This window comes from Helicoverpa zea, chromosome 31, assembly GCF_022581195.2.
Source record: "Helicoverpa zea isolate HzStark_Cry1AcR chromosome 31, ilHelZeax1.1, whole genome shotgun sequence".
Classification (NCBI taxonomy): domain Eukaryota; kingdom Metazoa; phylum Arthropoda; class Insecta; order Lepidoptera; family Noctuidae; genus Helicoverpa; species Helicoverpa zea.
In genome coordinates, this window is record NC_061482.1 from 13,613,189 (window position 1) to 13,625,799 (window position 12,611).

Consider the following 12,611-nt stretch of genomic DNA (forward strand, 5'->3'; position numbering starts at 1 on the left):
GTCGTATTATTTTAATGGATTGCTTAACTAATTTGTGTTGGTATGTTGTCATTTTCGTTTATTTTTATGTTGGCCAGGGGATTTGCCGATATGTGACGCAATTATGAAATGAGTACCCGTAGTTCAGGGTTACGAGTTCCTGGTACGTGTGGCTTTGAAAAATTGATGTTTTAGTTTGTACGGTTGTTTGGTTTGCAACTAAAGGCCCAATTAATTATAATTATGAGGAAAAGTTGTTTGTTTGTGTTAATTTTAATATGTAACATTCATTTTAATATGGGACATTATCATTTGCCTGCTGGGTATAGGCCTCTTCTCATATAAAATAAATGATCGTTAATATTACCACAATTTTTTAAGGCGAATTCGTGATCTCAGACTTGAAAGTTGAAGCCTTTACTCAGTCATTTGTATCCAAGATAAACTTAGAAAGTTACATTTGATGCTTTAACTACAATGAAATCATGACTGCCATGTTCCAGAGAGACGTGTCCTTATCTATACTTATAATAAATCTGTAGAGTCCTCGAATATGGCACGGATGCAAATCAACAGCTTGTATTTCCAAAATAATTATTAGGGGGTGATTAGTGATCGATACTGATGCCAAAAATGCAATCAGTAAAATTTTTGTCTGTCTGTCTGTATGTAATTCGTTATGGAAACAAAAACTACTTGACGGATTTCAACGAAACTTGGTACAATGATTCTTCATACTCCTGGGCACGTTATAGGATACTTTACTACGATCAATACGAGCAGAGCAGTGAAGGTAAATGTTAGGAAAACGGGAGAATTTACTCCATTTTTTATGCTTCCGTCGCGTGTGCCGCCTTAAAGATACCAACACAGAAACCATGTAGGACGGAAATGTTCTTATTAAAATTATGTAAAAAATATACCATGACAGTGCACTTGGAGAGGCCTGTGTCCAGCAGTGGACTGCGATAGGCTGATGATGATGATGATGATGATGATGATGATGATACCATGACAGTATATGTCTATCTTTTATGGTTGGCTCACAAATTAAAAAATATTAATAGTTTACATTTTATTTCTATTTAGGTAAAGTAGTAGTAAGTACGCATAGATTTAGATAATTGGATAGGCTGGTGTTTATTATTTCTTCCTCTCTTTGCACAAAGTCCGAATCTAACGCGAACGAAGTCGCTGGCAGATGTTAGTCCTTAATATTTTAGGGTCGTCGTTATTTTATAGTTTGTACCAACATTGAGGTTAAGAACTATCCATAAATATGATTAATAGCCAAATAACCTGCACCAATAACTTCTCATATTTCCAGGATAGTTTCTTAGGTTCATGAAATTGGCACTGTTCCCAAATACCTAAATCCTCTTTATGAAAATGGATAACCTTCCCCTATCATGGTTATGCCTATCATGGTTCACTGATTGAGAATTCTGAGCACAAAGCAGCATTTTTGACCACACTTTCATTAATCTGCATACTATTTTTGTCTTATGTAGCTTAAATTTTACATCGTCCCTTGCTTAGGTGGTTTCGAAGTTCTGTCTTTGATAAACTACACCAATATATAGGTACTTATCACAGCAAAGAATTTCAATGAAATCAAAGGTTTTACACCACCCTCGTGACCAATAAACTCACATCCTTTTGCACAAATATACATAGTCATGCTTCCTCTAAAGTTCCATAGTCATCGTTGAGTACCATGCCTTGCTTTCCTATAAAAGTGGATGATCCAAACGATGGTGATTCACACATTTATCTTCTGTATTGGGATTCTATAAAACTCGATCAACAACTCGCATTTCACTTCGATTCGTAATGTCATTTCATACTTTAGGGGAGGTAGGGGAGCGATGGGCACTTTTTCACATTTATTGCATAAAAAATCAGATTTTACAGATAATCAACTTTTATTGCCATTTCTTATGTTTGGCTAGATAAAATCAAAGAGCTATCCTAAAAATTACAATCAGTTTCAACATTACGAGATATTTAAACGGTTTAAATAAAACCGTCGACACGTCAAAATTTTGTTTAGTCTGACATGCTTTAGTTGGTACTTACGTAGTGTTTAAAGTTACTTTTTGCTTTTTATAGGGTTTATCGTTTATAACATTTTGTCATAATAATTGCGTACTTTTTTGGGTCGGGGGTTTTTTTTAATTTATAATTTTATTTTATTTCATGGTTTTTTAAAGGAGCTCCTTAATGTTTCCTTCTTTTTATGATGGGTTCGCTAATGCGATCTCAGCCAAAGGAAGCTGTTTAACAATCCTCATGACAAACTGGCTCTGGGAGAATTGCACAGATTGAGAAACAATAAAGATGGACCTTTGTTGATCCAGGGTTATATATCATTCTAGGGTTTCATCCGCCACAGCCCATTTCCAGAATTAGGTTCTCGTCAATTAGAAACATGAAGAAAACTAGTCAAGACAAATTAAACGAGCCCAAACTCGATGGGTTTACTAAAAGGCAGTTCAGGGTTACCTATCTTCGTGTCCTAACAGCAGACCAGCTCAGTGGTTCCAGAAGACATTAGTATTTCAAATTTTAGATCCCACATATAAAATAAAATAAAATAATGTTTATTATCAAAAACGCAACTTTACATTGTGGTAGATACCGTTGAGCCACAAACTAAGCACAGCTTGTATCTTGTGGCTCTGAGTGCTTTAATATTGCTTATATTATAAAGTTACATAGGTACCAAATCTTTGGAGATGAAATAGTAAAGGAAATTATGAGCTAAGGATGTTGGAACTTAAATTGAGGTACATAATATAAAGAAAATGATATTAAAACTAGGTGAATTAATCGGGCTTTTATGCTAGTTTGGTGTGTATGTGAGGGCATGTGTGAATGAGTGTATGTGTGAGGTGAGAGAGTGTGTGGTGTGTAGTGTCGGTGTGAGAGTGATAGTGTTGATGGTGTGGGTGACTTTGTAGGTATGTTCATGGTGTTGGTGGCTTTGTAGGTACTACAGCAGAGCTTCGGTTTCGATGTAAGTCAGTTTTAGTAGGGCTGCAGTTATCTTCTTTTTACACATATTGTGAGTACAGTCTCTAAGGTCACAAATTCTGTTGACCTTGTTGTAAGTGCTAGGATTTGAGTATTGGGTGCAACGTCTGGCTAATTCAGAGTTGGCATTTGGTAAAGGTATTCTAAAGATCCGTTTTCTAAGTAAGTCCTGGTATAGTTCGGCCATTCAGAGAATGCGTTCCTGACACGTCGCGATTGAACTGACGACGTAATAACATTCATTGATTATTGATATAATAATGTTGTTTTAATGCTCCTCAATTGTTAAAACGGTAAACAACCAGCAAAAATATTTTTATCGTAACTGCAACGCCATTGCAAAGTTACGTCGTCAGTTCAATCGCGACGTGTCAGGAACGCATTCTCTGAATGGCCGAACTTTAGTCGGCATTAATCATTAATAATAGAAAATACACATACCTTTCATTAGTTTTCTCTTTATAACGATCCGAAACCGCAACAAAATATTTAAGTACTTTTACGAGTGTTTGTTCTTGACAACTCACAGAAATGACAGATAGTCTATGGATGAACACCGTTACCAGTCGGTAACGTAAACTACCCAATAAAAAAAAAAACTATGATCAAATCAGAATAAAAGGACCCCCCCCCCCCTTTAATCTGATTTGATCATGTCTCCCAACTGCCCATCTCTCCCCTACCTCCCCTATAGATAGACAGATTTTGGCAGATCTGTCAAAATCTCGACTTTAATTTAGTTCAACTTGTCAACACGCTCGATAGTGAAGCGCTAGTGTAGTTTGACAATGTCAATCACGAAACTTTAAGGTAGAATTCCGTGGGTCGCGATTGTCGCAGCCGCGCGCGACAAAAGTCAACCTATGAAAATGTATGGCACCGCTGTCGAGGGCCGCGACAGTCGCGCGCGGACGACGAATTTCGTGAGCCGCTGGCGGTCGTACGCTTCTCAACATGGTCTAGCGCTTAATAACATCTATAGAATTTTAGTAAAACCAGAATTAAATTGTTGACAATGCCACGAGCAGCTTACGAAATTCGTCGGCCGCGCGCGACTGTCACGGGCCTCGGCAACGGTGCCATACATTTTCATAGGTTGACTATTGTCGCGTCCACGGAATTCTACCTTTAGATCGAAGTCGAAGTGAGAGTGATGTCGAAGTGAGTTATGATATTTTATAGAATCGACATGCTGAGCTGACTGACGGACTGGCTGATAGTTGTGACCATATCTTTCTACATGGATTCATGTATGTTGGTGTATTTTGCTACTAAATATTTCAATGTTTTGAAATTGTTTCTTTACTGACTAAAACGTTTTAGTGGGTTATATTTTTTTTATTCATGATAATTATATATTGAGTTGAGAAATTATAAAACGGCTCCTTCCTGGAAAGAAGGAAATGTTTAAACTTTTGTGTATGTGGCAAATCATCAAATGACTCTTTCCGCAGTGGGAGCAGCACGAAAGGATTTAATATTCTATTGAATATAACCTACCATAATAAATTATGATATCGTGTACTACTAATACAGGTCGGTCACAAAAAGTTTTGCCGCATCGAAACTATGAATAGACCACCTACCATGTTCCTTCGGGAGACTTTCATATACCAAGACCAGCTTTCGAACTATCCCGAAGCCCTGCAGAAGATAAGGGGCCTTTATAATAACTACTATTCTAACCCGCATTTCTTTTGTTCCAGTATCTAATGTTATACCAACCATGTGGCTGCTAGGCGGTGGTGCGGCTAGGCCGGTGCCACAGCGCACGGTCCGCGGGCCAGCTATCCTGTCCACTCCTGATGGAGCTGTGCCTCCGGTGCAAGTCATCACACACAACTTCGGTACTACGCCCAGGAAGCGAGGACTTGCGGTTAGCGTAAATTGAATCTTATTGTTACAGATATTGTGTCTATATTTGAATGTCTTTAAAACTACAGAACTGGTACCGATCTTCGAGCTCGACTAGATCTTCGAGTGCTAAACGGTTTATTGTGATGGATGATACTGAAGAAAGACGTTATTTAAGTCGTAGTTATATAAAGAAGCAGTTAAACGGCTCTCATAATAATTTCACTACAATATGGACGTCGCCCTTAGTTGAAGCTATCTCTCCAATTCGTACGGAAGCATTATAATTATTTTTATACACTTGAAAAAACTCCTGGCACTGCATTTTTTTTAAGTATTACTGTTCCCATCAAACGAGACACGACACCTGACATACGTATAAAAATCACCCTCTTAAAAATTTACTTACGCAAGAAAATTCCCAATTTCGCGTTCAAAATACGCTAAGTATGTCGTAAAAGTAGTTTATTTGTAAAACGGGTTGGGAAAGCGATGAATACCTACTCACTAGGTTACTGTATACATATTGAACGAGGTTTTCCAAAAAACTTACAAAATAAAGCGTTTTAGGCAACGCACGTGTTGTAATGTGCTGATCAAGATAAAACAAAATTGTAAATGTAACTGTTGCTATAAAATTTAAAGTTGATAGGCGATTATAATCATCTATAATAGCATAACTACTAGAGTCCACCGTTCCGAGGCATCGTTTTAAGGAAATCTGAAATCTAGTTCGTCATTCATAGTTAAGAATTCAGTCGAAAATAAGATTTGAATATCTTGAACTATCGTCATCTTTTTTGTGAAACATAAGGGTCAATTCCCACTGAAAGAGCAGCGGCCGGCAGCGGCCGTAAGAGCACGGAAAATGTAAGAGCGCGGCGCGGTGCGGCGCCGCGCGGCCCGCCGCGCTCGCGCTCAATCCCTTGCAATTACGGCCGCTGCCGGCCGCTGCCGGCCGCTGCTCTTTCAGTGGGAATTGACCCTAAGTGGAGCATCTTTAATAGTGAGCCGATTTTCTATCTCTTGCTATAAAATTGTATGTCCATTCGTACGACCGGATGCCGAGACAAATTACATTTTATTACCCACACAAATACTTAGTAGTGACCTTACTTAAAGCGACTAAAATACTACATCAACCAGATATTTCTCTAACACTATTGACACAATATTTTAACAGTTCCGACTTTTATTAAGATAAATGTCCAAACAAAATCGTTTACTGTCTCATAGATTTCGCAATATGTTTCCATCTGTAATCTGTAACAAGTAAACTACACTTGAGAATTGATTTATACTCCAAGATTACATCGTGGCGACTTTATTATGAGCTTGTTTGCTTTGTTTATGGACTGTTTGCGGAAGCAACAAGTAAACGGTATATGCAGCCAAGGTTAGGAACGTTGGGCAGTAGCATCTTTTGTGTGGTCATGATATTGGTGTGATTTAATACCAATGCACTTACTGAAACTGTGTCAGTTTTATAGGAATGCCTCCATATGGCTTCGAAATTAAACAAATGAGATACGTTGAATAACAGTTTCATTTTCTGTGGTGTAATAGTTTCTACTTTAAACCTAGCTTGTGTGCTTTTCTTTTGTAAGTGTATCTGAGTGATAAATTAAAACAAGTGCAAGAGGTAAAGGTTTTCTTGCTTTCACTCAAAAGATAGAAGATAATGTATCAGTCTGTGACGACACGGTTATATCCGCAAAAGTTCTAGAAAGGTGGCAATACTCAAATGCACTGTTGACGACACACGTTTGACATTTTAGCAATCTAACTGCTAAGCGAGTAGTAAGCTAATATTTTGGTATGGCCATAAAAACAGGTCTTATAAGAAGGTGTTCATCACTTGCGTTTGAAACTTTTATGTTACTTATAGGTATTCCTTTGTAAGTGGATGAGGAACGGAGTGGATAAGAAATCAGCTGTATAACCAGTACCCAGTTTTGCTAATCTTCAAGTCAGTCGATAGCATGCGGCAAAGACTTCTTGAGATTGAGCTTTTATAAGAAGTTAAAAATAAATCTACTCGCTTGAGAAATTACTCCAATTTAATTGAATTTATTGTTCATTTTGTACATTATAGTTTGCATATTTAAATAGTATTTTGAGAGTTGAAGTGGCATATTAATAGTTTATTTTTAGTAGAAAAAAGGTATATTCGCGTATAAGTTATTCATTAAACACTCATCAAATTAATTTGATTTATATAAATAGGATAGTACTTTTGACTACGTGAAATGTTATTACCACACGGTCTTATATAGGTACATTTACTACAGTACAAATAACAGTTCCATCTCTACGGTAGAAACCCATCACGAGAAGTATTCCTCATAAAAAATACTTCGTATTGTTTCCCCACAATTCTGTTACTTCAATAGGTACTTGCAATCAGTTCAGCCCAGCTTGCAGACGTAAAAATTAACAACCTTTACTGGGATATTTTTCTTTTCTACTGTGCATATACCCCACGGTGGCTATAACATTATAGTTAAAATGTAATAGAATTCATTTTTTATTTGATGTAATTACAAAGTTTAAAAGATTAGTCCGTCGCGATCGTAAAAGCTATGCATTTAGCTTAGACACCCAGGGACATTGGCTTCATACATGCTAATTAATTGTTTCGCACCCGCTATCGTGTTAACACCTACGTTGCTTGTTTGCTTAATTAATAGAATAATAAACACTTATTTATTAACAACATATATAGCTATAGAAACATTATTTTCATATTATTTAGACAGCATAGTAGGTACACTATTGTAATAAGTCAATAATCCAGAAAGCTGTAAATTTGAACATCTTTGGCAGTCATTAAGGGTTTGTAAGAAGCCAGAAGTCTTACTATCAGTGTTACCCAGGGATGTCGGGTCGCCCGAGCTACTGGGTTGAGAAGGTCAGATAGGCAGTCGCTCTTTGTACGAAACACTGGTAGGTACTCAGCTGCATCCGGTTAGAAAAGAGTTTAAGAAAAGGCTAGGCAGATAATGAGCAGTTGATGTTATTTTGTAACTGTTATTGTTCAATTTTAAAATCAATTTTTCTTCTTCTACCTTGCGTTAGTCCCATTTCGTGACGGGCTCCGCTTTCTGTATCTTGTTTTTCCACTTCGCTCTGTCCTGGACATCTTCCTCCTCAGATTTTAATGACTTTCTTTTCGATGCTCGAATTTCAAAATGGATTGTTTTTGAATTTTCTCGAAAATGTTCCATCCAAGCATAGGTACAAGTATTCTTCTAAGGATATAATTAATTGAATAAATAGGTAAACGTTTCTCCAGTAATGCGATTTATAAAACCTTGATCATGAGCGTTCCTGATTGGTATAAATGGATCCTTTAATATTTAAACATGTTTAAATAGGGACGGTTCACGTTTTTAGGGATCAACTGAGTTCATCCGTGAATAGATTTTTATTTGACTTGTTTATCATTTAAGTTTAATGTATTAGTTTTGTGTATATAACCCTATTATAGTTCTTTTCTCTTAAAAGCTATGTTGAAGTAGATATTTATAAATAGAATGTAAAATACGGTCCTAGACGTGAGGGAATCGCTGCGAAATTCATCATCGATCTCCCAACGTAACAACTTGATGCTCACATACTGCAGCTAGAAGTAAAGTACTTAAACATACAAACTATTATTAACTTACCCCTCCGATTTCGTTCAGTCGCTGTAAGCTTAAAGCTGCGTGGAGACCACCAGGGGATGGTTCGAAAGAGTGACCGGCCCTGGTACATAAAGAGCTTAAAAAGGGATACGGTGAGTTTTTGTCTATAAGAAACTGACACTTCCTCATGCTGCACCCACAGCGAGAGGGGTCATTTGATGATTTCCCAACAAAAAAAGGCGCCATAGAAAGAGTTAGTTAACTACAGATGTTTAAATATCTACGAACAACTATAAACAATTAAAACTATTTTTGTATCGAACAAACGAATGAATGAAGCTATACTAGTTGCTAAGTCCATTATCTTATCACTTTTCTCCATCGCATTCCACCATAAGCCTGGCTTCAAGATAGCTCAAGGTAAATTAATTAAAACAACTGGACTAAACGACATTAGTCTACCAGTGCTAGCTATTTCATTTCATCTAGGTCACACTAAAATATCGTATGATCACGTTCAGGACTAGCCTTCGAAATATTATAGTGACATAAAACCTCATTTTTACTTTTCAAGGGCCTCAAAATGATGTAGGTCGGAGATACTTCAAAACTTTGTGAGATAGGTTCGTGACGAGCATAAGTTAAGCCTATCTTAGAAACAATTTTCAGGCGAGATAATTTTCGAAGAGTTAGGTGTCTGTCTAATATAGAGGTAGTTTACGGCTGTGGCATTCCTCTCAAGTATATAAAAACTAATTCCATGAACGGATGTATTTTTACCTATAAGTCCTTAAGAATGCGCCAGCAAATGGCTTAAACTAGCCTGTAACTTATTATGGTCAATTAAGGGGAACCGCATTTTAGTTTTGTAGTTTGCACGACACTAAGTTGTGAATTTAAAAGGCTAGTTATAGTGAGTTTGAAAAAAGTATATTACAGGTAAATGTCTAGGTAATTGAATTTTCCTGTAGGAAAACTCTTCAATCTACTAATGTAGGCCATAAAGTTTGTCCTTGGATCTATAATATTTATTCAAATATACTTTTGACTATAAACTTTGTCGTACTAGCTAGTATGTTAATGCCTAGTGCCTATGTAATGCCAACAAACTCATAATCCCAAGATTATCATTACTGACAATGTAAAATGTATTTATGTTCATTTATGCGGGCGTTGACCGTTAGAAACACTAGTATGAAGCTCCTTAATAAGAGCGTAAAGGGTAAATGATAATTTTACTGACAACTAGCGTCATGCACTTACCAGCCGTACTTTATATCTTTCCTAATAAAATATCTAAATAATTATATCATACAGAACCGTGAAACATTTGTAAACTCAAACTACAGTGGCATGTTCCCTTAAAACAAACATTACTAATACGCTTAAACATTGTACATATAGTAACTTCAATTTATTTGACGATAAAAGCTTGACTTGATCGTTTTAACTTTCACTTCCTTTGATATAGTCGTAATTGGATTTTCTTGTTCATAAAAATATAGAAAATTCCCTTGTTCCTAGTATAAGTGTTCGCTTTTTGTCACTAGGGTAAGTAGAAAGTTGAGAGCACTTAGCAGTTTTAACATAACAACATCACGTTTGTATTTATTAGCATTTTGAACTTAGGTTTAAAATTATGGCGAATTTCATACGGGAAAGTTATTGGAATACCACAGTAATGAGTAAGTTCCCGTGGTTAAGATGGCACGACTGTCTTGACTGTCACTTGAACATCTTTGGCAGTCGTTACGGGTAGTCAGAAGCCAGTAAGTCTGACAACCAGTCTTACCTAGGGATATTGGATTGCCCGGACTGAGGAGGTCAGATAAGCGATCGCTTCTTCTAAAACACTGGTTTTCAGCTAGATTATGATGAGTAATGGGTAAGTTCAGGTTCGGGTAGGTTCACCATTCCTAGTGCTTAAATTATTATAACTTATTTGCAAACAAATCGTGGGCAAAACTGAGGCAATATATTTATACCCTTCTGTCTTCAGAGGGTACGTGAATTACGTACAGTAACACCTAATTTTCGGAAGAATAATCTTTATTCAGACAGGTGAAAAGAGGTCGACTACAGCTATCATATTTAAATCATTTCCTCTATGATTTTCGAGCCAACTGAGTAATACAACAGTGATCTGATTACAAATCCCAAAGAACTCTAGTTTATATCTAGACACACGGCAGTGTGTCCGCCAAGTTCGAGCAAAAAAAGTGACACACCGGCCGTGGGTTATATTACACGAACCATTTCGGGCCAAATTCGACCCCCCTATAACTCAAAATCTATTTTATTTACGCATATCAAATTTCTAGTATCTGTTGAGATATATATACCTATATATACCTATTGTAGGTCTTGAGATATTGACGTCAGAAAATCGCTATTTTTACTACACACTCACTGACTGACTGACTGACTCACTCATCAAAAACCTAGACCACTTCCAATGGTCGTATTGACTTGAAATTTGGCATGGAGGCAGGTCTTTATGTCAAGGTAAAGGGAAAAATCTGAAAATTGCCAAGTGTGAGTCAGTTTCAAAATAATGAAGGTGTATACCCGGTGTAAATTTATACCCCTAAGGAACTAAAACGAACTAAATTTATCTATATTTATATATTATATCTTCGAATGGTCGTACCAATCTGAAATTCGTTACAAAGGTTTGTATTTAGTCAAAGTAAATAAAAATCTGAAAACGGCCAAGTGTGAGTCACTGTCGAAAATAACGAATATGTAACTTTGATCCACGAACATAATATATGATAACATGTCTTGTCAGTCAGTTGGTAAATCTAGTCCATTTAGTTAATCTAGTTCATTTCTTTGTAAGAAGCATAGTGCATATTCAAAAATCTGAAAGATAGTATAAATGACACATTTCCTTAACTAACTTAATCATAAGAAAAAATAAAATAATCAACCTTACAAAAATAAATGAAATCCCACCCAAAACAAAAATGTGAAAGGCTGCCAAGTTCGATAATATGGGAATGCTTCGCCTATAAAAGAAGTGAGATCTGTATAAGTACCAAGTTCCATACACATACCTCAGTTAAAAATAGTTACTTTTTAATAAGGTTACTTGGCAAGTTTTAATAGAAAATTATATACTTGATTCCTTGCGTTTAGTAGGTTTATAACAAGGTGTGTGAAAACTTGCCAAGTAATATCATTAAAAAGTAACTATTTTTAACTGAGGTATGTGTATGGAACTTGGTACTTATTCAGATCTCACTTCTTTTATAGGCGAAGCATTCCCATATTATCGAACTTGGCAGCCTTTCACATTTTTGTTTTGGGTGGGATTAAGATCTTTCCCCATTCGAAACGTAACTTTCCATATAAATGAAAACTTTACTGCGGCGTAGAAATGTGATTGAAAAACAAATGGATCATTTTCGTTATTGCATAATTGGATTAACTTTGTGATTAAAAGGAAAGATAAGAGTTTCACGTGTATTTTGTTTTAATATGATGCATGTCTTGTGTATTTTACGTCACATTCTATACATATAGTCTCAAGAAATTGAAAGAAACTAACATTAACATAAATATATAGTACGATTTATATTGTACTTGTTGAAAATTGGGGTTAATATTATGGCATGGAAATATAAATTGTGATCTATTTTTGTCATTAATGACGTTATAACAGCTGCTTTATTGTAGTGATGCTGAGGGCAGCAACTTAATAGCAACCAAAAAGCACTTTTGTACCAACCCGGCTACAAAGGTTGCTATATCGGTCTAGAAAGTTAAGACCAGAAAAGTATTCAACAATATTTTTAAAGTTTTCCGAAATCATGTTTTAACAACATAAGCCAATTACTAGGACAATAACTGTAATAGACAACAAAGTCATGCTTTCGGCTAAAATCCTTTGGGAGATTACAATTATTTTTATTATTTTAAAAGGTTACTGTTACGCATAAAACCTTGCAGTACCATGTTTATTGCTCGGAACGCGACACGTTTAAGACAAGAAGTCATAAAAAAAGCACCATGGCAACCGACTTCTTTACAGAAAAATAATTTTATAACTGTGGAACTTGGTAGGGTTTCAGTCAAAAGTTTCTGAGAGTTAGGAACAAGGGTGCTTTGCAT

At 36.1% G+C, this 12,611-nt stretch overlaps 1 protein-coding gene across 6 annotated transcripts in view; it reads left to right on the top strand.

The window, feature by feature from the left end:
- The first annotated feature begins 4,207 nt into the window (after positions 1–4,207).
- LOC124644831 (transient receptor potential cation channel subfamily A member 1) overlaps positions 4,208–12,611 on the top strand; it is a 97,596-nt gene continuing 89,192 nt past the window's right edge. For all 6 annotated transcript variants that reach the window (XM_047184431.1, XM_047184433.1, XM_047184432.1 and 3 more), the window contains exons 1-2: positions 4,208–4,265; positions 4,722–4,891. In XM_047184431.1, the coding sequence (XP_047040387.1) occupies positions 4,256–4,265; positions 4,722–4,891 (180 nt within the window). In that variant the 5' untranslated portion in view covers positions 4,208–4,255. The remainder of the gene's footprint in view (positions 4,266–4,721; positions 4,892–12,611) is intronic.